The sequence below is a fragment of the Barbatula barbatula genome, assembly GCF_947034865.1.
Source record: "Barbatula barbatula genome assembly, chromosome: 14".
NCBI classification, from domain to species: domain Eukaryota; kingdom Metazoa; phylum Chordata; class Actinopteri; order Cypriniformes; family Nemacheilidae; genus Barbatula; species Barbatula barbatula.
In genome coordinates this window covers 502775-528070 of record NC_136777.1, presented here as the reverse complement: position 1 = coordinate 528070, position 25296 = coordinate 502775, and the positions used below count along the sequence as shown (strand labels likewise).

At 43.2% G+C, this 25296-nt stretch overlaps 1 protein-coding gene across 1 annotated transcript in view; it reads left to right on the top strand.

Annotated features, from left to right (window-relative positions):
* inpp5a (inositol polyphosphate-5-phosphatase A) overlaps positions 1 to 25296 on the top strand; it is a gene marked incomplete at its 5' end in the record, with an annotated part of 87031 nt that overhangs the window by 35150 nt on the left and 26585 nt on the right. The window contains 3 exons of the mRNA XM_079473413.1: positions 1403 to 1455; positions 4906 to 5025; positions 11779 to 11863. Of these exons, the coding sequence (XP_079329539.1) occupies positions 1403 to 1455; positions 4906 to 5025; positions 11779 to 11863 (258 nt within the window). The remainder of the gene's footprint in view (positions 1 to 1402; positions 1456 to 4905; positions 5026 to 11778; positions 11864 to 25296) is intronic.

The window sequence follows — 25296 nt, the reverse complement described above, 5'->3', positions numbered from 1 at the left end:
CTCTCCATTAGAGAGTCAGAGAGAGAGACAGAGAGAGAGAGAGACGGAGAGAGAGACGGAGAGAGAGACGGAGAGAGAGACGGAGAGAGAGACGGAGAGAGAGACGGAGAGAGAGACGGAGAGAGAGACGGAGAGAGAGACGGAGAGAGAGACGGAGAGAGAGACGGAGAGAGAGACGGAGAGAGAGAGAGAGAGAGAGAGAGAGAGAGAGAGAGACAGAGAGAGACAGAGAGAGACAGAGAGACAGAGAGAGAGAGAGAGAGACGGAGAGAGAGACGGAGAGAGAGATAGAGGGAGAGAGGGAGAGAGGGAGAGAGGGAGAGAGATAAGAGAGGGAGAGTGATAAGAGAGGGAGAGAGGGAGAGAGGGAGAGAGAGAGAGAGAGACAGAGAGACAGAGAGACAGAGAGGGAGAGAGGGAGAGGGAGACAGAGAGAGAGAGAGAGAGAGACAGAGAGAGACAGAGAGAGGGAGAGGGAGACAGAGAGAGACAGAGAGAGACAGAGAGAGAGAGAGAGAGAGAGAGAGACAGAGAGAGACAGAGAGAGACAGAGAGAGACAGAGAGAGACAGAGAGAGACAGAGAGAGAGAGAGAGAGAGAGAGAGAGAGAGAGAGAGAGAGAGAGAGAGAGAGAGAGAGAGAGAGAGAGAGACAGAGAGAGAGAGAGAGAGAGGTTTTTTATTTTTCTGCATTGGTATTCAGGACGCTCGCTGCATCAATTTGTCTCTCATTTAATAACAGGCAGCGTGGTGTGTCATGTGCTGTGAGATCAGACTTCTGATTGGATCATTTACTAGAGACACAGAGCTTCTGTCCGTTTATACACATGCCGCTGCGGGCGAGAACAGAGACCATCAAGAATGACAGCACTGTTGCTTCTCAATCAAACTCATCCTGAATCCCCAGAAATTACATGTTCCTGAAAAGAAATTTTGTTGAAACTAGTAACTTGGTATTAGCCCCTTTTGTATAATTGCTCCTGTATGACATATCGCTTATTGCTCCCTGAACTCTCTGTAAGTCACTTTGGATAAAAACAATATTAAAAGAACAAACCGATAATAGATTGTAAAACTTACTAAGAAATGAAACTTAAATTGACATGAAAAGTTCAAATATAAAACTAAAGGATTAATGTAGTGAGGTAGGCAGGACGAGAGCCGGGATGCGAGGCCGGTGCGTGAGTGTTAACGAGTGTCAGCTGTACACGCACCGGTCTCGCATCACGGAGGAGATTGTGGAGCATATATGTACTGATCAGTATATTGTGCTAATCTTATGTTTTACTCATAAACTACATGAAAGTTACATTAAAACATAGTTACTTAATAGTGGTCATTCACGTCATGGTGATTTCAATGTTATTAATAATATTATTCATGTAATGGTTGTCTTCCTGCAGTGCAAGTGGTCTAGAAAAGGCTTCATCAGGACCCGATGGGCTCTGGCTGACTGGTGAGTTAAACCTCTGTGTTTATATAGCAGAGATTTGCAGAGAGAACCCAGATTTATATTCACTGATTCACAGGGAACCAGGATTCATATTCATTGATTCAGAGAGAACCCAGATTCACTGATTCATTGAGTACACAGATTCAGATTCATTGATTCAGAGAGAACACAGATTCATATATTCATTGAGAACAGAGATTCAGATTCATTGATTCAGAGAGAACACAGCTTCATATATTCATTGAGAACAGAGATTCAGATTCACTGATTCATTGTGTACACAGATTCAGATTCATTGATTCAGAGAGAACACAGATTCATATATTAATTGAGAACAGAGATTCAGATTCACTGATTCAGAGAGAACCCAGATTCATATATTCATTGAGAACAGAGATTCAGATTCATTGATTCAGAGAGAACACAGCTTCATATATTCATTGAGAACAGAGATTCAGATTCACTGATTCAGAGAGAACACAGCTTCATATATTCATTGAGAACAGAGATTCAGATTCACTGATTCAGAGAGAACCCAGATTCATATATTCATTGAGAACAGAGATTCAGATTCATTGATTCAGAGAGAACACAGCTTCATATATTCATTGAGAACAGAGATTCAGATTCACTGATTCAGAGAGAACCCAGATTCATATATTCATTGAGAACAGAGATTCAGATTCATTGATTCAGTGAGAATACAGCTTCATATATTCATTGAGAACAGAGATTCAGATTCACTGATTCAGAGAGAACCCAGATTCATATATTCATTGAGAACAGAGATTCAGATTCACTGATTCAGAGAGAACCCAGATTCATATATTAATTGAGAACAGAGATTCAGATTCATTGATTCAGAGAGAACACAGCTTCATATATTTATTGAGAACAGAGATTCAGATTCACTGATTCAGAGAGAACCCAGATTCGCTGATTCATTGAGTACACAGATTCAGATTCATTGATTCAGAGAGAACCCAGATTCACTGATTCATTGAGTACACAGATTCAGATTCATTGATTCAGAGAGAACCCAGATTCGCTGATTCATTGAGTACACAGATTCAGATTCATTGATTCAGAGAGAACACCGATTCATATATTCATTGAGAACAGAGATTCAGATTCACTGATTCAGAGAGAACCCAGATTCGCTGATTCATTGAGTACACAGATTCAGATTCATTGATTCAGAGAGAACCCAGATTCGCTGATTCATTGAGTACACAGATTCAGATTCATTGATTCAGAGATAATTCAGATTCACTGATTCATTGAGTACACAGATTCAGATTCATTGATTCAGAGAGAACACAGATTCATATATTCATTGAGAACAGAGATTCAGATTCACTGATTCAGAGAGAACCCAGATTCATATATTCATTGAGAACAGAGATTCAGATTCACTGATTCAGAGAGAACCCAGATTCGCTGATTCATTGAGAACAGAGATTCAGATTCATTGATTCAGTGAGAATACAGCTTCATATATTCATTGAGAACAGAGATTCAGATTCACTGATTCGGAGAGAACCCAGATTCGCTGATTCATTGAGTACACAGATTCAGATTCATTGATTCAGAGATAATTCAGATTCACTGATTCATTGAGTACACAGATTCAGATTCATTGATTCAGAGAGAACACAGATTCATATATTCATTGAGAACAGAGATTCAGATTCATTGATTCAGAGAGAACCCAGATTCGCTGATTCATTGAGAACAGAGATTCAGATTCATTGATTCAGAGAGAACACAGATTCATATATTCATTGAGAACAGAGATTCAGATTCACTGATTCGGAGAGAACCCAGATTCGCTGATTCATTGAGAACAGAGATTCAGATTCATTGATTCAGAGAGAACCCAGATTCATATATTCATTGAGAACAGAGATTCAGATTCACTGATTCGGAGAGAAGCAAGATTCAGATTCATTGATTCATTGAGAACACAGATTCGAATTCACTGAATCAGAGAGAAGCCAGATTCATTGAGAACACAGATTAAAATTCACAGATTCATTGAGAACACAAATTCAAATTCACAGATTAATGTTCAAGGATTCATAGAGATAACAAATTCACAGTTTCATAGACAACACATATTCTAATTCACAGATTTATTTAGAATACAGATTAAAATTCACAGATTCATTGAGAACATAAATTTTTGCTGATTCAAAGAGAGCATAGATTCATATTTACTGATTCAAAGAGAACATAGATTTATATTCACTGAAAACTGTTATGATCACATCTCCAGAATCCTAGAACACAACCTCAGGTTTCATTTGAATAAAAGTGTCACTTTAGGTGGATGTTAGCAAGAGCAGTGGGGCCTGTGGTGAGTCCAGTGAGGGTTCCTACAATGACACGATTAGATTAGAGCTAATCGTGTTAGCTGTGCAGTTCCGTATGACAGATGACAGAAAACATTACATGCAATTGAACCTGTGCAGAATGAATCAGAGCTTCCCTCTGAGAGAGAGAGAGAGAGAGAGAGAGAGAGCAAGGCTAATTTAATAGCAGGATGACATGAGAAGAAAAGGTTCAGATGAGAATGGTGATGTTGGTGTGCCGGAGGGAACGCTAATGAAATGGTGACAGAGGAATAACAGGCTTAGCATGCTGCTCTTCTGATTGTGTCACTTTTAAACGGATTACTGCTCTCAATATCAGTGCTCTTCAAACACAAGTGCTTTACTTCTACAAGCTGTGTAAGCTATCAAGGGACAGAGACTTACTGCCGTTTATTCACAAGAAGAATTTCTGCATACATTGAATTCTCAACTGATGTTATGTAGAGCCCCTTGTACGTGTTTTACATGGTTTCATTTAGCAGATGCTTTTATCCAAAGCTATTTACAAATGAAAGAGCTTTTCAAGAGCCAACAGTAAGTCTACAACGAGTGAGGTTTTCTATATGTAAGGGATATTCCACGGCTAGCCATTGGCAAATGACCATGGTATAAGCGTGATAATCCACAGCTAGCCGTGCATTTAAGGATTTTATTCAGAATCCAGTATTCAGACAGACTATTGTGTGAAGATCAAGATTCTGTATGTATTGACAGTATACAATCTTATTGTTCAGTGTTTACTGATCTTACTCTGATGCTTTCTATGAATTATATACATGTTGTGCTTTGTTTATGCATTCACATTGCACATGTCATATAAATAATCATTCAACACGATTTTTTATTAAAATAAACAAATATACATTTTATTTTCATTAGATGAACATCATTTTGCTAAATACATTTATTACGTTGCTAATAGGGTTAAAATTAGCTGTGTCTTAGTTCGAGTGGAACACTGTATTGACCAATCCGCTTCCAGCATCACATGTGTGTGTGTGTGTGTGTGTTGTTATTAGCATTGATTCATGAAGTTGAGTCTGAACTTTTCTCTCTCTCTCTCTTTGTCTCTGTTCAGTGTCTTTGACCTGGTCAACATTCACCTGTTCCATGATGCATCTAATTTGGTGGCGTGGGAGAAGAGTCCGTCTGTCTACTCAGGCGTACGACAGAAAGCGCTCGGCTATGTGCTGGACCGGTGAGAACTCACTTGTCTATGTGTGTGTGTTGATGTGTGTTTACTCGCATGTGGATCATCATTTCATAAAAGTGATTTAAGCATTAAGTCATATCTACACATCTGTAATCAGGTCAAGTGTACTGATCGTGATCTACAGTATATGCTGTTATGTGGTTTATTAAAACAATCGTCCTCAATTATTAGATTTGTGGGTGTGTATGTGTGTGAAAGTGGTTGTGTATACAAGTGTGTAGTTGACAGATAATCTGTACATGGTTCCTATGGTGTGACAGTAAAAAGTTGGAAAACAAACTGTAAATAATATAAACATGTGGGTCAAACACGTTAAGATGTCCCCGTCACAATACATTTACAAAAGTGATTTTATGGAGAAGAAAATGTGTCATGTCACATTGTCATTCAATATTTATGTACAAACAACACACTTATTCTGACTTGTACATATTCAAATATACAAAAGAATAAGGGAGCATAATACATTTTATTGTGCATTAAATGAGTAAGATATCTTATTGACAAATGGGCAAACCCTACAGGATATTGGCAAACTAAACAAAATGTAAAATTACAACTAATTAGCATTTGGGGTGAAAGTAATAAGTCTTTTAATATGTCATAAAAAGATTTTTGTTGTTACACTGGATGACATTTTAGTGGGCATCTTCTGAAAATCTGGGAAAATTGTATGATATTTATTGCTCAGAAAAACAAAAACAAAAATGCAAATTAAATTAAACAGAAAACTATAAACCTAAAAATGAACTATTTAAAGAAGTATTAAACTTATTGTTTTTATGCTTAAACCCATTTTCGTCTTTGACCCATATATATTATGATATAAATAGCATATAAGAGATTTATCTTTATTTGTTTTTTCAAAAATAATTCTGTCACACCATAGGGCACATGAACGTGTGTATTTTTATGTTTGTGTGTGTGTGTGTGTGTGAATGTTTTTTGTGTACTGTATGTGTGTGTTTGTACCTGTGTATGTCTTTTAATGTGTGTGTGTGTGTGTGTGGTCTCTACACGGGTGTGACAATTTCCTATATGGAATCTGCAGGCTTGTGGCGGCTCACGCAGCCAAACTACAAATCCACTTTAAATAAATGCATGCATCCACTCGGCATACGTTATCAAGCTTCTTGACGTCTCATGAATGATGTGCTGCTTTTACATCTGGGAGATCATATTTTTCCACTCGCTCCTCGCGTTTCTCATCCAATGAGAGGCAGGACCGCTTTTAATGGACAGCCAAGTAGACGCTGTTTAAGAACGCAGCACCTTTTACCATTTTTATGATGCCATAATTTACCTTGATTTACCACCATAATGAAGTTTAAAAAGGACCTTTCTTGTTGCTTACATTGAGAATTTGAGCAGTTTTTTCTGCTCTTTTGTCACCTTGAGCTTAATTTATGTTGGTCTCATAAGTACTCGTAAGCACTTGTTTTCCTCAAATAATATAATGTTCTCTGAGTCACTGTTTCCTAAACTCTTTCGTCCTTCCCCTGTCTCTCGGGCGTGCGTTTGGAGTTCTGCAGGTTTTTTAGGACGATTCGAAAAGGAAGACCCCCTGGAAGGTTTGTGGGTGGGTGGGAGGATGGGTAGTAAACGTTTAGGTGGAAGCATGTTTCGGCATGGCTGCTATTCCATGGGTTACCAGGGAGGGGCGGGTCCGCTTCTGTGAAGAATCACCGCTGGGGTGCAGATCCGGACCGCCAACGTGAAGACCGTCCCCTCGAGTGGGAAAGGACACGCACAACACCTTCCCCCAAAGCTCTGCTGGAGCGAGTGAATGATGTTGGGATCTTTTCAGCGGCCGTACTAACCTTTTGGCAGCCACCAGTAAAGTCTATTCTGCTGCTGTGATTGGGGAGGACAATGTGACTGAACTGCCTTTTGAATCCGGCCGCTACCTCCAACAGTGCTGCTATTCAACGGCTCGTTGGGAACCGACTTTCAGAGCTATTGTCCCTCCCTCTCTAACTTCTAACCCCCCGCACACACACACACTCACCCGTACCTCACTGGTTTCACTATTTATCTTGTCTAACTTTCCATTTCCTTGCCTCAGTTCCTCATTCTTTCGCTTTGTGGTGTTGAACCCTTGAGTCTCAGAGCTCCGTGCAGACCGTGTGTGTGTTCTTATCTCCAGAGCGGATCGTGCGGTCAGTCTGATAAGCTCAGCATCTCTATTGAAGTTAACAGTTAAACACGGTTTATCTCCAGAGCGTCTCAAGGGGACTGAGAGGATGATGTGTTTGGGCTTCGGTCACTTGTTTGATGGTATCTGTTAAACCGTCCTATTCATAAACCCCCAGTAACAACAAAATAAAATGCTTTGTTTCATAACAGAAATGTGTTAAAGATGTTTTTAGGATTTTCTTTGGATGTTCATTTAGAGGTTTTTAGACGTTGTTTAGAGGGTTTTTGGATGTTCTTTTAGAGGTTTTTTAAAATGTTTTTTGTATGTTCATTTAGAGGTTTTGTAGAGGTGCTTTTAAATGTTTTTTAGATGTTGTTTAGTTGTTTATTTAGAGGGTATTTTGGATGGGTTTTTTTTAGACGTTGTTTAGAGGGTTTTGGATGTTCTTTTAGAGGTTTTTTTAGGTTTTTTAAAATGTTTTTTAGATGTTCATTTAGAGTTTTTGTAGAGGGTTTTTTGGATGTTTTTTTTAATGTTGTTTAGATGTTTATTTAGAGGTTTGTTTGGATGTTTTTTTGAGTTTTTAAAATGTTTTTTAGATGTTCATTTAGAGGTTTTGTGGAGGTGCTTTTAAATGTTTTTTAGATGTTGTTTAGATGGTTTTTTAGATGTTGTTTAGATGTTTATTTAGAGGGTTTTTTTGGATGCTTTTTTTTAATGCTGTTTAGATGTTTATTTAGAGGTTTGTTTGGATGTTTTTTTGAGTTTTTAAAATGTTTTTTCAGAGGTTTTTTGGATTTTTAGAAAATGTTTTTTTTAGAGGTTTTTTATGTTTTTTTAGATATATGGATGCATGCCCGCAGCAATCTGATAAACATATTTGTTTTGTTTTATCTCAACGGAGAACGACACAATATCTGTACAGGTCGTTTCTAAAGTCTCGTCCGTGTCTTTTGTGCGTGTGGATATGTTCCCCATTTGCTCTCCTATTCAGAAAAAGTGCTCGGGTTCAGGGCGAAGCGGTTTTACATCACAACTGTGAAATCTGAGCTAAAAGGGCCTCTTTGTCCCCGGCTTTTATTTTCACACAAATATAGTCCATTGTCAGGCCGCTGAAGTTAATTTGATCAACATTGGAGACATTTAACTCTTCTTTTCAGTCAAAAGGCTCGTTTCATGCTCATTTTTGGGGCATTGAAAAGCCGTGATTGGCAGAAAAATAATGTTGCCGTTAACAATTCAGGGCAATTAGTTTCCCAGGGGGAAGCGCCGGGCCGCTCTGGCCATGACACAACTATTCTTTGTCACTTTATGGAGCGTCATCCATCAACTGTCACGCAGACTCAAAGAGCCTCGCAGCCCAATGTTTTCCCTGCGTTTCCCAGAACAACAGCCTGAAAGAGAGACAGACAGAGAGAGAGAGAGAGAAAATGTTTCAATAAGTGGAAAGTTTTTATCAACGATCCGGAGCAAGATGCAAGAGACGGACTGTTGAAATGAAAAGTCAGATCTTTCACAACGACAGAGAAAGAAAGCAAAAAATAGTTTAATGTGTTCTGATTTTCAGAACTTTTGCTAGAAACCAAATTAATTTCTTCCGCAATTTAATTGTAAGCAATCCTTTGAAATCCTTGTTTCTACTATGAGTGTCGTTCACATACAAACATCAGACAGAACGAGAGCGTGACGCATCCTCGTACAGTGTTGCACCTGCTGTCAGGTGATGTAAGATCATTTCTGCGTTTGCCAGACGGTTTAATCCAAAGCGAATCTGTACATGTGTTCCCCGGGAATTGAACCCTTGACCCTGGTGCCGCTGGCGTGTAGACGTTCAGCATGTGTGTTAGTGTGAGGTTTGTGAATGGATGTATTAGTGTCCATCAGCATTGACTTTGTTAGCTGCCTTCTCACCCTGGGAGGCCCAGAGGTCAAAGGTTAATCAGTCAGCCAGGCCCCTTCACACCCCACACTCATACACACCACCGTTATAACACACACACACACACACTTAAAGTAATTCACGCTGAGTATTAGCTCTTGCTCTCACAGCTAAACACTGTCAAAAAGCAGAAACACATTCATTCATACATACATACATTTCCTCACAGTACGAGTCTGATCATGTCAGACCACCCGGTTACACACCTGAGGCTGTATGTGTGATGTACTGTAACCATCAGACTATAAAGACTGAGAGTTTATCAAGAGCTGACGTACAGAGAAGATCACAGAAGAAGTCACAAGATCACGAGAAATGATCAGAATATTTCCAGAATAATGTTGTTTCGGGACAGAACAGAGACAGAAGCAAACAGACTACACACAGACACACATTCCCTGAGTTACAGTATATCAAATATATGACGGTGTTATGCACAAGCACACACACACAATCACATACAAACACACACACTCAGGCTCAACCAAAACCACACTCAACCATTTCCTCTTTTTTGCACACACACTCGCACTCGCACCCACACTCACACTCACACACAAACACACACACTCGCACACACACACACACTCACACTCGCACCCACACTCACACTCACACACAAACACACACACTCGCACACACACACACACACTCGCACGCACACACTCAGAATCTCACACTCATGTACTCACAAACAAACTCAACCATTTACTCTCTTTCTCACACACACACCTGACAGCAGAGAGAGAATGTTGAGCTGAGTGCAGTCAGAGGGTGGTCATTTCTGTAGGTCAAAGGTCACTGAGGAGGCCTCTGACCGTCACACACACACACTGCATGTGGACAATAGCTGCATTACTGGTGTCATCCGTGTGTCTCCACAGCAGTGCTGACGTCAGCGTGATACACAGACACTCACCGGTGTCAACAACTACCATCCTGTTACTCTGAGGATTTACTGCATGTTTTGTGTTTTCTTGTTTTTTGATGTGTACTATGTTATGAGGTATTTACCCAAACCTTCAACTTCTTAAAAAAACATGTTTGGACATATGTTGATACGGTGGCTTTCACTGGAATACCCTGTAAAGATGGTTATCCTGTAGTACCTTGATATTTAGCTTTCCAATTTCTCTCTTTCTCATGAACGGGACACACACACACACACACATATTTCCTGTTTATTATCTCTGTGGGGACAGTCCATAGGCTTAATGTTTTTTATTCTGAACAAACTGTTTTCGATTTTCTAAAAGTATCGTTCTCTACAATTTATAAGCTTTTTTGCCCTTGGGACCCCAATTATTGTCCCACCGAGATATAAGCAAGCTAACACACACAATGATGCTGTTTGTGGATCTGTGTTTCATTTTGTGTGTGACTGAACTGTGATGATGCAGTTTATGCGACGCTCATGCAGCTCGCCGCAGCTCCACAGACCCCCCACCACCTCACGACGCATTCACACTCACAGCTCTGCGTTTAATGTGTGTCTTCTGTGGGATTCATTAGCCGGGGTCAAAGTCAGACCCTCACAGTGGCACAGCTTTAGGAAACCAGTGTGTAAACACAACGTTACCTTCTGACCCAACGCTCAAGACTCGAGTCTGAGGACAAAACCTGACGGGAGAGAGAGAATTGATCTATCATTGTCTGTTTTGAGGCCTGATGTCCAGTCCTCTGTCAGCCAGTCGCTCTGTTTTGAGTCTGTTTGTGGTGAAAAACATACCGCTCATCACAGAATCACTTCTGAAAAATATTCATTTTATAAGCTCTGTACTCTCAGATGGTGAGGTGCATTATGGGATATGTTACAGTTTTACTCCTGTCGGTGGTTTTTCATCACGATCTTGTCCAACCATTCAAATAAATCCCTAGAAGACACTATTGCATTCACACATTTTGTATTTGTTTGTTTTGTTGTGCTTTCCATTTTCAAATTATCATTTATCAGGCATGTGTCACAATGTGAAAAATACCCATGAACATGTGAATACTGCATAAACACTACAATACCATTTTAACATGCATTTCCATGGACGAATCGATTTGATTTCTATAGCAGTGTCAGAATAGAAGAGCACAGTGTGTGTGTGTGTTTCAGACTCCTCACACACGCAGCTGGACGCAGATGAAGCGTTTGGAGATGTAGATGTGTGTGTGTTTGATGAGAGCGGTCCGCAGGCAGAGCGCGCTCGTTTTACAGGCTCATAAATACGTTGTTATTAGGTGTTGAGGGAGAGCTGAGATTTATCCCAGCGATTAGCCGGCTAGCGTTCTCTCTCCATTAATCCAACACACACGCTGCACATAATGCTTCATCTCACTCAAGTAAATTATTTGCTGTGGGAGTTAATTATCTCTCATTTAACGTGCGTTTTTTAAGCAGCTGGAGAGAGCTGAGGGTCCGTGACTCTTGAGTTCTGGACTTCATGAATCTGAATGAAAAGCACCTCACACGCTGATGAGCAAAACTGAGATGCACTTGAGCTTTAAAGAGCCTTATTGTCTTTGTGTTTTAACAACACGCATTTACGGATACTTTTAGCATTTTTGTTCACGTGTTAAACTATTTAATGTACGTACATAGAGACCACTAGGTGGAGGTGCTCTACAGAGTGAAGTTGTGTTTGACTGACAGCATCTCCATCTCTCCCTGCAGGATCTCAGATCAGCGCTATGAAAAACTTCCATATTTCATCTTCGGTGATTTCAACTTCAGGTTGGACACCAAGCGGGTAATTGAGGTGAGTGAAAGGCAGACGCAAGCGTAAAACACTTGCCCTACTGTACAACTGAAACATCTACCAGACTACTCGTGAAGTGTGCAGTATGCATATATGTGTACGATGTCCATTAGGCAGATTTCATCTACATACAGAACCCGTACCCTTCCTATTGCATGTCAAAATGTTGTCATCATTTATTCCCTAAAATCTAGGTGTGTCCCGACTAAGGATTTACATAGTCCAATCAGAATTGTCAATAGTCGAATTAGACGCATGTGTGCATGTTGGGACGAAGGTGGTCAAGGGTACAACGCAAAGTGCAGCGCAACATTGATGCACCACAAATCAATCACACATTCATTTACAGAATTAGTACAGAATATACATTTGTAAGAAATACAAGTAAGAACTGAAATAAGCCAGAAATGCACAATGCTGTGCCATACAATACTAAACCAGATCTCGCCTCAAAACTGTTTTTAAAACTACTCCATAATAATGAAGTATTTTTCACAAACGGGAACACAGCACGTTCATGACCAATGAACTAAAGTGACTTTATTTACCGCATGTAAGGGAGAAATGCAATAAATCATCTTAGCATTTAAACAATCAAAAAAATCACTTTCACGTTTTTTCCTGTGCAATCCGTCCTCCTCCACGCTGGCTTTCAGTGTAGAGAAAGACAAGCTCCCAAAGTCTGCGCCGTGCTTGCTAAATGCGGTGATTTTGATTATTTCACTTATTCATTTTCTTCGTATCATGCAGCGTAAAGTTCAGTCTAAGTAACGGACTACACACATTTAAAGAGAAGGTGTTTATTCATATTTAAATGCTCAAACATTCAGTGAGTGAGTTTGGGAACGGCGTACACATTCATTTGCGAGTCATCTGCGGGTGCGTGTGGAACGTGCAGAAGAAGCAGAGAGACAAGATCCTGCACTGGGTCATCCGGGGTTTTCGGTGACCAACTCCAAAAATGTCCAATTTCTTTACATCAGTAATCATATTTTTGGTGGCGCAGTGCCCGTATAACTAAAATGACATGATCCCCATTGCATAACACTTCTGTGAAGATTAGACTGTGAGATTGGTAGTTGAATCAGGCTCCTCTTATCCAAGCATCGAAATTCAGACAATTCAAAACCTTTCATTCTTGACTTTTTATTTTTTATTAAGTTAACTTTTATTTTTGTGATTATATAAATAATATAGTTTATTTGTTAATGAGATGACAATTGAAGCATTATGATTTCAAATGTTTCAAGTCTAGTGTTCAGTTTCCTCTTTAGCACATGTTTCACACATATGCTACTTGAGACTTCATCTGCATTTGCCCTCCTCACAGATCCTGCTAAACGCTCTTTTTGTGCCGTGTTGTGTTTTAAAAAGCCGCTATTAGCACACAATGAGTGTGAGTGTGTGAGAGAAGAGCGTCAAAAGGCCCATCACATAACAATACACACGAGGGGCCGGTCAGCAAACACAGCTGGGCCTCTGAGGACTCGAATGAGCGCCGTAAACTACCTCAGCAGAACCACACCGGACCCGAGACCATTGTTCTCAGTCAGGTCCTGTGGGCCGAGGCTCAGTTCGGTACGAACACACTGCAGGTCTCATGGTGGGTTTACATATCGTGATCATTTGATAGTCATTGCAGTAGGTGATGTGATACAATCTTAATTTTGATTGAATTATTTCACGTTGTAAAGGTTTTCGCAAAGGTTGCTAATCTTATAATAGAAAGTTTTTTTCTGTTTAAAGGTAATAAATAATTCTGGGTACTAAAAGATCATCTTAAAAATTGTTCTTCATCAAATTCATTTTTGATGTGGCAAGAAAGTAGTTGGTAGTTTGCTAACACTTTACTGTATTTGTTGGCTCATGTTAGCTAAACGAGTTAATGCTAACAATGAGAATTTATTTGTAGTTTATGTTAAGTTTAGCATTTACTATTTTTAAGAGGTGTGTATTTTTTAACATTAGTTGGTGCTTAATGAACTGAGACGAATAATTGTATTGCCATCAACTTTTCCCCAAAGTAAATGCTGAAAAATGATATTCCTGCATGTTTATCTAATGCATTTACTAATCTTAACAAATATAACCTTACTGTAAAGTGTTACTGTACCTAGAATCTTTCTGACCTTGATGTTGACGTATCTATCATCTCGTCTGTGTCTCGACTCCAATAAATAATTCATCTGTAAAAATGCACTTTAAGCAGAATGTAAATAAGACTTGATGTAGTTTCACAGGGTGTTTATTTATTTCTGAAACCGCATTCTCTCTGACTTTATATGATTCTGCTAATGGAAACTCAAGCATTCAGGTACTTAAAATTCAGGTACTGCCACTGTGTGTGTGTGTGTGTGTGTGTGTAACGCACACAAATACACAAACTCTACGATAGTAAAACTGGTATATGTGAGTTGTGTTTAACCTGTTTCTGAACCTTGGCGCTCATGCACACGTTGATGTCTGATGTCATCTCTCATTAAAATACATCGACTGCTTGTATAGACGTCTGACTCAAAGATGTGTGTAAGTGTAAATGTGTGTGTGTTGATGTGGCCGTGAGAAAGTTGAACACTTTAATAGCGATTAACGTCAGACACACAATTAGTGTTGGTGTGAGCTCAGCGCTGCTGTATTGATTTGTGCAGCAGTTTAACTGGAGATTGATTTACATGCGTTTGCACCATCACACTCATTCACACGCTTATTTCAAGAGACTGAACTTATTGCTGCATTATCAATGTTTTGATGTTGAAAATGTGACTGCGACTTTCCTACAGGTATGTTAAAGTCTAGGTGGTTGCTAAGGTCTCCAAGGGGTTGCTAAGGTCTCCGAGTAGTTGCTAAGGTGTCCGAGTAGTTGCTAAGGTGTCCGAGTAGTTGCTAAGGTGTCAGAGTGGTTGCTAAGGTGTCCGAGGGGCTGCTAAGGTCTCCGAGTAGTTGCTAAGGTGTCCGAGTAGTTGCTAAGGTGTCAGAGTGGTTGCTAAGGTGTCCGAGGGGCTGCTAAGGTGTCCGAGTCCGAGTGGTTGCTAAGGTGTCCGAGTGGTTGCTAAGGTATCCGAGTAGTTGCTAAGGTGTCCGAGTAGTTGCTAAGGTGTCCGAGTAGTTGCTAATGTCTCAGAGGGGCTGCTAATGTCGCCGAGTGGTTGCTAAGGTGTCCGAGTAGTTGCTAAGGTGTCCGAGGGGCTGCTAAGGTGTCCGAGGGGCTGCTAAGGTGTCAGAGGGGCTGCTAAGGTGTCCGAGGGGCTGCTAAGGTGTCCGAGGGGCTGCTAAGGTGTCCGAGGGGCTGCTAAGGTGTCCGAGTGGTTGCTAAGGTGTCCGAGTAGTTGCTAATGTCTCAAAGGGGCTGCTAATGTCTCAGAGGGGCTGCTAATGTCTCCGAGTGGTTGCTAAGGTGTCCGAGTAGTTGCTAAGGTGTCCGAGGGGCTGCTAAGGTGTCCGAGTAGTTGCTAAGGTGTCCGAGGGGCTGCTAAGGTGTCCGAGTAGTTGCTAAGGTGTCCGAGTAGTTGCTAATGTCTCAAAGGGGCTGCTAATGTCTCAGAGGGGCTGCTAATGTCTCCGAGTGGTTGCTAAGGTGTCCGAGTAGTTGCTAAGGTGTCCGAGGGGCTGCTAAGGTGTCCGAGGGGCTGCTAAGGTGTCCGAGGGGCTGCTAAGGTGTCCAAGTAGTTGCTAAGGTCTCCGGGTGATTGCTAAGGTCTCAGGGTGATTGCTAAGGTCTCTGTGTGGTTGCTAAGGTCTTAGAGGGGTTGCTAAGTGCTTCATTTACTGGCGCACCTCAAACTAGTCTCAGATCGTCCGGTGTAGATGAGAGTCAGTTCTGTTGTTCCTCGTATGTCTCCATTTATTTTGCCGGTCTGTCCGTCTTCCTGTCTGTCTGTTTTTCTGTCTGCATGTGTCTGTCTTTCTCTCCATCTATCTATCTGTCTGTCTGTTTCCCAAACGTAACACAGGGTCACGGGGGTGTTGAGTGGTGTTTTTTTGTCTGCGATTGTGTTTAATTTGCTGCGGGTGGATTGAAGGTTAAACATCTTCAGGATTCAGAGTTTAATGTCTTTTATTTAGCGCTGTAATAAAATGACATGGAAAGTATCAGAACATCATGAGATCACCTGTCATGTCTCATTGAGTTGTGATCAGTGACGGAGAAAGCGTGCGTGTGTGAGATATGAGAGGTGAGCACCTGTGTTCTGCGTGCTCCGCGTGGCCTCGCCATGGCACGGTGACAGCGCAGAGATGCATGCTGGGATGGGATGGGACCTCAAGGCTCTGCCGGTAGTGAATCAGTTTGTGTAGTGACAGAGGAGCGGCCGTGCGCCCGGACTCTAGTATATTTAAAATCCCTCCTAATTAAACTTAATAGAATGTAAATTTAATTTCTGGAAAAATGGCACGGTCTCCCGCCGCCGTTCCAATTTCAGAATTGATAGGGGCCGACGGGGGGTTAATTACTGACTTGATCTACTGAGCTTGTGACATAACTTGTGCTTTTTAAATTGAAGTGTATTCTCTCCGGCCGGCACACACTCACGCACGCCCCCTGTTTGCGACGCTGAGAAGTGCACGGGGCGGCACGCTGAAACATCAATCTCTGGTTCTTTGTCCTCTGTCTGTCTGTGGGCCGAACAGCATGAAATTAAAGGTGGAGGCGCGACAAGCCCTAGCTGTTAATGAGTGATGTAAACTGCTCATTAATGAGCAGCGCGGGGGTCATAAAATTATCATTTTTCAACATTTGAAGAGCTTCTTAATTGATTACCAGATGTCAATTTAGTTTGTTTTTGTGAAATACTTGCAGAGAAAAAACTATTAAACTCAGATGATGTTCTTGTGCACGCGCGTGAGTGTGTGTGTGTGGCTTCATCTTAACCCAACCCTCTAATGTGTGTCTGGCTGCTTGGAAAAGGATCATGGGAGATTTGGTTCACTAATAAGTGCTGTTATTTACACTTGACGTACACAATTGATTTACTTTAAATAAAACAACAGAAGTCATTGTCCTCCTGACCGAAAGAAACTGTGTGTGTGTGTGTGTGTATATGTGCACCAGCTTGCATGTTTGGGTTAGAGACCCTGTGTGTGTGTGTGATTTGTGTAAATTCATTCTTATAGAATGAAAGCTCCGTTTCCTCACACACACACACACACACACACACACACACACACACACACACACACACACACAGTGTTTGTGCATTTGGCCCGTCATAAATCAAAGGCGACAGATACATTAAACACACACTACATTAGTCAGGCTAATTAATTTTGGGACATATCCATCCATTAGTCAATGACTCTTGTGTTTCATGGGACAGACAGTGACCCCGTCAACCCAACCGTGAAAACACACTCACTCACAAGTGTACATTTACACACACTATAACACATCTGTGTTTACACACATCTGATCCCAATCCAGCACCATCAGAACAGCAACACACAGTGCACACTATACACTATTCACTGCGCATACCTGAACTCACATGCTATACTTTACACACTTGTTGTGCACACTGTACACTGCATACTTCAAACCGCACACTCCTCACAGCTTTATCTCTGCTTGTGTACCGAATTACCAAAATGACTTGACAAGTATTGATTGATAACAAAAAACACAAACACTGAATCCAGGAGTTACTTTAGTTGCTTTACTTGTATGTAGTGTTTGTTTGTTTGTTTATTGGTGTTTGTGTGTGTGTGTGTGTGTCTTTTGTTTGTGCTGTAGTTCATAAGGAAGAGTTACGTAATGATGTGTTCATTTATGAAGCACAGCAAGCATCACAGCGGCGGTGTTTGGTCCGTATAAACCCACATGATCTCTCTGATGGATTCATCCGATGGACAAACGCTTGTATTCTCTGTCTGTGTTTATCTGCATTTAATCGGCCTAATTAAAACAGCCAGAGAATGAAGAAAAGCCACAGGCTGTTCCTCTCACAGCCTCATTAACAACAGGCCGTTTGAGCACGCTCCGTAAGGCCCGAGCTCATCGTGCGGCGTCTCTGGAGCCGGGCGTGAAGGGTCCGCCTGGCACAGACATCACAGGGCCTGATGCTCGGATATCACGGAGTGAGCAATCCACTCGCTCCATGTGTGGAGAGTTTTCTAGTGTTTCCTTGTGTGAGATACTCAAGTGTCCTTGTGTTGTCCAGCGTTTCGTCAACAAACACACAGAAGCAGCTGCGCATCTCTCTTTGACGTGTGTCCAGGTGGATTTATGATGGTTTACATATTTTTGTCATTTTTATATGTGCTGCTGGATAAACAAGCAAACATAAGTGGGAAAACTCTTATTTCCTTTCTTAATAAACTCTCAACAAATTTCCTGTTGACAGGATGTGACATCACAGACTAATGTCAATGCCTTTTTGCAGGAAATTTGTGGTGATGCGTTTTTAGGCAATTTAGGCAATCGTTCAATTTACCTTAAAAAATCTGCTTATTACAAGAGACCGTTAATGCAGTTTCATCAAAAATTCATTCGGTTCACTTTAGAATATACAATTTATTTGTTCATTTATCCAGGAAAATATTATACTCTCTTCCAGAGTCATGACCAAGATCAACAAATATATGAATTTACTACATACAGTCAATGAATTACTTTATCATGAAAAACTATGGAAGACAGGTTTATTTAAAACGATTATCAAATGTCTTGTAAAGTATTTTTAAATAGTTTGTTAATTTCTCAAGAAAAAAAAAACATTATCTTGAAAAAAAATCAATAATTGACGCATTCTTTACTTTATTTATCACCACATAAAAAAAGGCACTAGCGTGTGCTAATGATGACTGTTTAATACGTCACTTAATGTCAGGTCCCGGGTTTGATCTTCCTTCACGTTCTCACTCACCTTTCCATGTGCACAGCTGATGCAGCTTGGCAATCTGCTGAGCGGCTCAGCAGCGCACAGCTGTTTCTTATCGCTCTCATTATTTTCCTTCCTTTATATTCCCCTCTGTTTCTCTCCTTCGTTGCTGTTGCGTTGTATTGTCTACCTCACTCTAGCCTCTTGCCTTGTTGGATTATTTATGCTAACCCTGCTCTTTTCTAGTTGTAGTTTTTGCACTGGATTATTGTTTTGGACTGGACTGCTGCTTAGATCTGGATTCTCTCTGTTAGTCTGCACCAGTTTGGATTACGAGTTTTGCTTTCTCCCTCTGGACTCTGTTTGCACCTCGACCGACCCTTGCCTGTTGTACTGCCTCTTTTGGATTACCCCTTCGGACTCTGTTTGCACCTCGACTGACCACCTGCCTGCCTGACCTTGCATCTGCTTTGCCCTGAACTGTCTGAAGCTCTGCTTCTTGTCTTGCTTTTGATTAAACATTATTATTTGAATCTGCATTTGAGTCCTTGCCTTCTGTACCTGACAGAACGCAACAGCCAGTTATGGATTCAGCGGATTCATCTCCTTTTCGTTCGATGCTGGAGAGACAAGGGGTCTTGTTGGGCCATCACCAAGAAGGCTTAGTCGCTACCCAGCAGACTCTTGAGACGTTGTCCCACCAGGTAGCTGACCTCACGAACCGGATGGAGCGTTTCCAACTGTCTGAGCCCCCGGTCATCCCCGCCAGCTCTGAGAGAGCCCACGAACCCCGCATAAACAACCCTCTTCCATTTGACGGTGAGCCTACCTTATGCAGAGCCTTCATTATTCAGTGTGAAGTTGTCTTTTCTCTTCAACCGATCACCTACGGCTCACAGAGATCTAGGGTGGCGTTTGTCATTTCACTCCTGTCCGGTCGTGCCCGCGATTGGGGTGCGGCATGGTGGACAGCCCACTCTGGTGTTCAGCTCAACTTTGATGACTTCAAGGAGGAAATGATTAAGGTCTTCGATCGCTCTGTGTTCGGGAAGGAGGCTTCCAGACACCTAGCAGCTCTCCGACAGGGGAATCGATCCGTAGCAGACTACGCCATCGAATTTCGCACTCTGGCGGAGACCAGCCAGTGGAATCTGGAGGCACTTTCTGCACGTTTTCTTGAGGGGTTGGTCAGTGACATTAAAGATGAGATTTATGCTCGGGACCCTCCAGGGGGGTTAGATGATCTCATAGCCCTGGCTATTCGTCTCGATGCCAGGATGGAACTGCGACGCCAGGTTAGGACCTCAACCAGGAATTCTTTCACATTTCCGTCTCCAAAGTCCCCTGCGGTGGCTTTCACCGATAACACTGATGCTTCAGAGCCCATGCAGCTAGGTAGGCTGCGCCTTCCGGCCAAGGAGAAACTTCGTCGGCTAAATGAAGGACTGTGTCTCTATTGCGGGGGCCAAGGTCATCAGGCTTCTACTTGCCCACTAAAAGCCAACGCTCGCCGGTAGATAGGGAGATCCTGGCGAGCAGTACTTCAGTCTCCCCCTCCAGCTGCTCTCGCACTCTTCTTCCGGTAACACTCAGTTTTAGCGACTCTTCTTTTAATGAGTCAGCGCTGTTGGACTCCGGGGCAGAGGGCAATTTTATGGATGAAATCTGGGCCCGTAAGAAGGGTCTTCCCATTCGGCAGTTTCACCCACCCATCACTGTCCGTGCCCTGGATGGCAGAGTACTGCAGTCCGTAGACTCTCTCACAGCTCCCTTGAGTGTGGTCACATCAGGTAACCATAGGGAGGAGTTAGAGTTTTTTATTTTTAAATCTCCCGCAGCACCCATAGTTTTTGGTCATCCCTGGCTCTCCCGCCATAACCCAGCCATTAACTGGTCCACCGGTTCTTTGACAGGATGGAGTTTATATTGTCATGCCCATTGTCTTGTTTCTGCTTGTTCCCCCCTCTCTTCCCTTCCTTCGTTTCAGGAGGAGAAGGTCGATCTGTCCCGGGTTCCTGTGGAATATCACGATTTGAGAGCGGTCTTCAGCAAGTCTCGGGCCTCTTCTCTTCCTCCACACCGACCTTATGACTGTGCCATTGATCTTCTCCCCGGCTCTTCTCCACCTCGCGGACGGCTTTTCTCCCTGTCAGCTCCTGAACGGGTGGCCATGGAGAAATACCTGAGCGAGTCTCTTGCAGCCGGTATCATTCGTCCTTCCTCATCTCCGGCCGGTGCGGGGTTCTTCTTTGTGAAGAAGAAGGATGGTTCACTTCGCCCCTGCATTGACTACAGAGGTCTGAATGACATAACGGTTAAGAATCGTTATCCTTTGCCCCTTATGTCTTCGGCCTTTGAACTCCTGCAGGGGGCGAGGTTCTTCACAAAGCTGGACCTTCGCAATGCTTACCATCTGGTCCGGATAAGAGAGGGGGACGAATGGAAGACAGCCTTTAACACCCCTACGGGGCATTTTGAGTATTTAGTTCTTCCCTTTGGGTTGTCTAATGCTCCTGCTGTCTTCCAAGCACTTGTTAACGATGTTCTTCGTGACATGATCGACAGGTTCGCCTTTGTGTATCTGGATGACATTCTTATATTTTCTTCTTCCCTCCAGATGCATGTCCGTCATGTCAAACAAGTGCTCCAACGGCTGCTTGAGAACCAGCTTTACGTCAAGGTGGAGAAATGTGAGTTCCATGCCCGGTCAGTTTCGTTCTTGGGTCACATCATTTCGGATGAGGGAGTTTGCATGGATCCTGCGAAGGTAAGAGCCGTCTCTGACTGGGCGACAGCGGTCTCTCGCAAAGGGGTTCAACAGTTCCTGGGTTTCGCCAATTTTTATCGGCGATTCATCAGGAACTTCGGACAGGTGGCGGCTCCTCTCTCTGCATTGACCTCCACTAGGAACAGGTTTGAGTGGTCATCAGTGGCTCAGGTGGCGTTTGATGAACTCAAGAACAGGTTTGTCACCGCACCTATTCTGGTCACCCCGGATCCCGCTCGTCAGTTCGTGGTGGAGGTTGATGCTTCTGAAGTTGGGGTCGGAGCAGTTCTTTCCCAGGTTTCTTCGCTCGATCTTAAATTACATCCATGTGCCTACTTTTCTCACCGTTTGTCTCCCGCAGAGCGAAACTACGATGTCGGCAACCGGGAGCTGTTGGCTGTGCGGTTGGCCTTGGGAGAGTGGCGCCACTGGCTGGAAGGTGCTGCCATTCCCTTTATCGTGTGGACCGATCACAGGAACTTGGAGTACATTCGGTCTGCCAAGCGACTGAGTTCCAGGCAGGCTCGGTGGGCATTATTCTTTGGGCGCTTCGATTTCACCCTGTCTTATCGACCAGGCTCTAAGAACGGCAAACCCGATGCTCTCTCTCGCTGTCTTGCTCCGGTGGGGGATCCGCCCTCTCTTCCCGACACCATCCTCCCAGAGGGTCGGGTGGTGGGGGCGATTTCCTGGGGCATTGAGCGACGCGTCAAGAGAGCTATGGTCGGTGTCGAGTTGCCCCGAGGGTGCCCACCGGGTTTGCTCTTTGTTCCTGAGTCGGCCCGCACTGCAGTCCTTCAGTGGGGCCATTCTTCCAGGCTCACCTGCCATCCGGGTGTTAGGAGATCGCTGGCTGCCATCCGCCAGCGGTTTTGGTGGCCAGCCATGAGAGACGACATTCACCGGTTCGTGGGGGCGTGTCAGGTCTGTGCGCAGAATAAGTCTTCCAATGCGCCTCCCGTTGGGCTGTTACGGCCTCTACCTGTCCCTTCCCGGCCATGGTCCCATATTGCCCTGGACTTTGTGGTCGGTCTCCCTCAGTCCAGTGGCAATACGGTGGTCTTGACCGTGGTGGACCGCTTTTCTAAGGCGGCCCATTTTATTGGACTTCCCAAACTCCCTTCAGCCAAGGAAACGGCTCGGGTTTTGGTTGATCAGGTTTTCCGCATCCACGGCCTTCCCGAGGCTGTGGTTTCGGACAGAGGTCCTCAATTTGCCTCCCAATTTTGGAGGGAATTCTGTCGACAGATCGGCGCTTCAGCCGGTCTGTCGTCTGGGTTCCATCCAGAAACCAATGGGCAGTCCGAGCGCGCCAACCAGGATCTGGGTAGGATGCTCCGTTGCATGGCTTCCCACAATCCTTCCACCTGGAGCCAGCAGCTTACCTGGGTGGAGTATGCTCACAACTCCTTGCCGGTGTCTACGACCGGGCTGTCTCCTTTCATGTGTTGTCTTGGTTACCAACCTCCTGTGTTTCCTTCCCAGGCCGTCGAAGCTGCGGTTCCCTCTGTCCAGGCCTTTATCCAACGCTGTCGGCGCACCTGGAAAAGGGCCAGGGAGGCGCTTATCCGGTCTCGGGACCGTACCAAGCGTACCGCCGACCGTCACCGCCGGAAGGCGCCTCGATACGTATGTGGGCAACGAGTTTGGCTTTCTACCAGGGACCTCCCTTTGCGGGTCCCGGCTCGCAAATTGATACCCAGGTTCATTGGACCGTTCCCCATCGTCAAGGTCGTTAACCCGGTGACGGTTCAGCTTCGATTGTCAAACCCATTCCGTCGTGTTCATCCTGTCTTTCATGTTTCTAGAGTCAAACCTGTTCGTTGTTCCCCCCACACCCCCCCTGTGTCCTCCCCTATTTCCCTCCCCCCACCCTTGATCATTGAAGGCACTCCTGCTTTTAGGGTCAAGCGGATTGTGAGTTCCAGACGCCGTGGCCGGGGTTTCCAGTACTTGGTGCATTGGGAGGGTTATGGTCCTGAGGAGAGGAGCTGGGTTCCGGCTCGGGACATTCTGGACCGCTCTCTCATCGATGCCTTCCACCGCAACCATCCTTCCTCAAGCGCGCCGGGAGGCGCTTCTGGAGGCGGGGGTACTGTCAGGTCCCGGGTTTGATCTTCCTTCACGTTCTCACTCACCTTTCCATGTGCACAGCTGATGCAGCTTGGCAATCTGCTGAGCGGCTCAGCAGCGCACAGCTGTTTCTTATCGCTCTCATTATTTTCCTTCCTTTATATTCCCCTCTGTTTCTCTCCTTCGTTGCTGTTGCGTTGTATTGTCTACCTCACTCTAGCCTCTTGCCTTGTTGGATTATTTATGCTAACCCTGCTCTTTTCTAGTTGTAGTTTTTGCACTGGATTATTGTTTTGGACTGGACTGCTGCTTAGATCTGGATTCTCTCTGTTAGTCTGCACCAGTTTGGATTACGAGTTTTGCTTTCTCCCTCTGGACTCTGTTTGCACCTCGACCGACCCTTGCCTGTTGTACTGCCTCTTTTGGATTACCCCTTCGGACTCTGTTTGCACCTCGACTGACCACCTGCCTGCCTGACCTTGCATCTGCTTTGCCCTGAACTGTCTGAAGCTCTGCTTCTTGTCTTGCTTTTGATTAAACATTATTATTTGAATCTGCATTTGAGTCCTTGCCTTCTGTACCTGACACTTAATAAAAGTTTAGAAAATATACACGGTAAACAGATTTTTCTGTAGTTATGCAGATAGTTGCCAGTAATTTACTGTAGATTTACATTTATCTCATTTATTGGCAACAGCTTGTTCAAAGATTAATAAAAAGTCTTTATCTTTACAGAAAAAAAGATGAAAGCATTCTGGGAACCAAAAATCCACATATTCAGTTTTTTTCTCATTTTGGTTCCCAGAATGCTTTGCATGGGGCTGTTATTTCATCTTTTTTTCTGTAAAGAGAAAGACTTGTTCATATTTAATGATAATTAATCTTTGAACAAGCTGTTGCCAATAAATGAGATTAATATAAATCTACAGTAAGTTACTGTCATTTCTACAGAAAATTAAAAAAATCATGAAAAGTTGTTTAGATGATTAAGAAGTGTCTAAACCTTTTTAACAGAACAACACTCTATTTGAATTCCATGTGAATACTTTGGTGTGGTGTGGATGCACATCTCTGCATGAGTCTTAGAAAGCGTTGAGATGTTTTCTAATCCCTGTTGTCTGAACGGCTCTTCTGTGTGTTTGGTGTCGACTGTGGCATTTCAGCTCTGACTGACAGACATTAAACATCTCGTTCTCCAGCGTCCTGCCGCTCGCCCATCATATTTAAGAGAGCCATTAAGTGGCACATTGAGAATTCATGGCCTCTTGTCCTTTAATTCCTCTTGTGATTTATCTGTGATGGCCGGCAGAATGAAAATAGAGACAGGACGAGAGCGGTCCAACATCTGTCTGTCTGTCAGAGAGGTTGTTTCGTGTTAAAGGTTTGTGTTGTGCAGATACTAGATTCACGTCTAGGTCGAGCTGAAGTCATGTTCTGTTAATGTTGTGATTTCTGGTGCTGAAGCGGAGAGTCAGATGCATTGAGGGGGGAGCACATCATTGTTCCTGATTTCATGGTGTCCGGCCGACAGCATGTTTCTCAGCTTCACTCATAAAAGACGTGAGGTGGGGTCACAGTCAGAGGGACGACCATGAAAAATCAGTCAAAACTAGATCACAAAGACTCTCACCCCAGTGAACATGTCAGAAAAAAACACTGGCTCACTACAATTTTAAGCATTATGCTAATATTTTAAGACAATTGTCCACATTTTTACCCTAACGTTTATATACCAAAAACTTGCTCTCAAAATAAATGAAGAGACCATTTTAAGTGTTCAG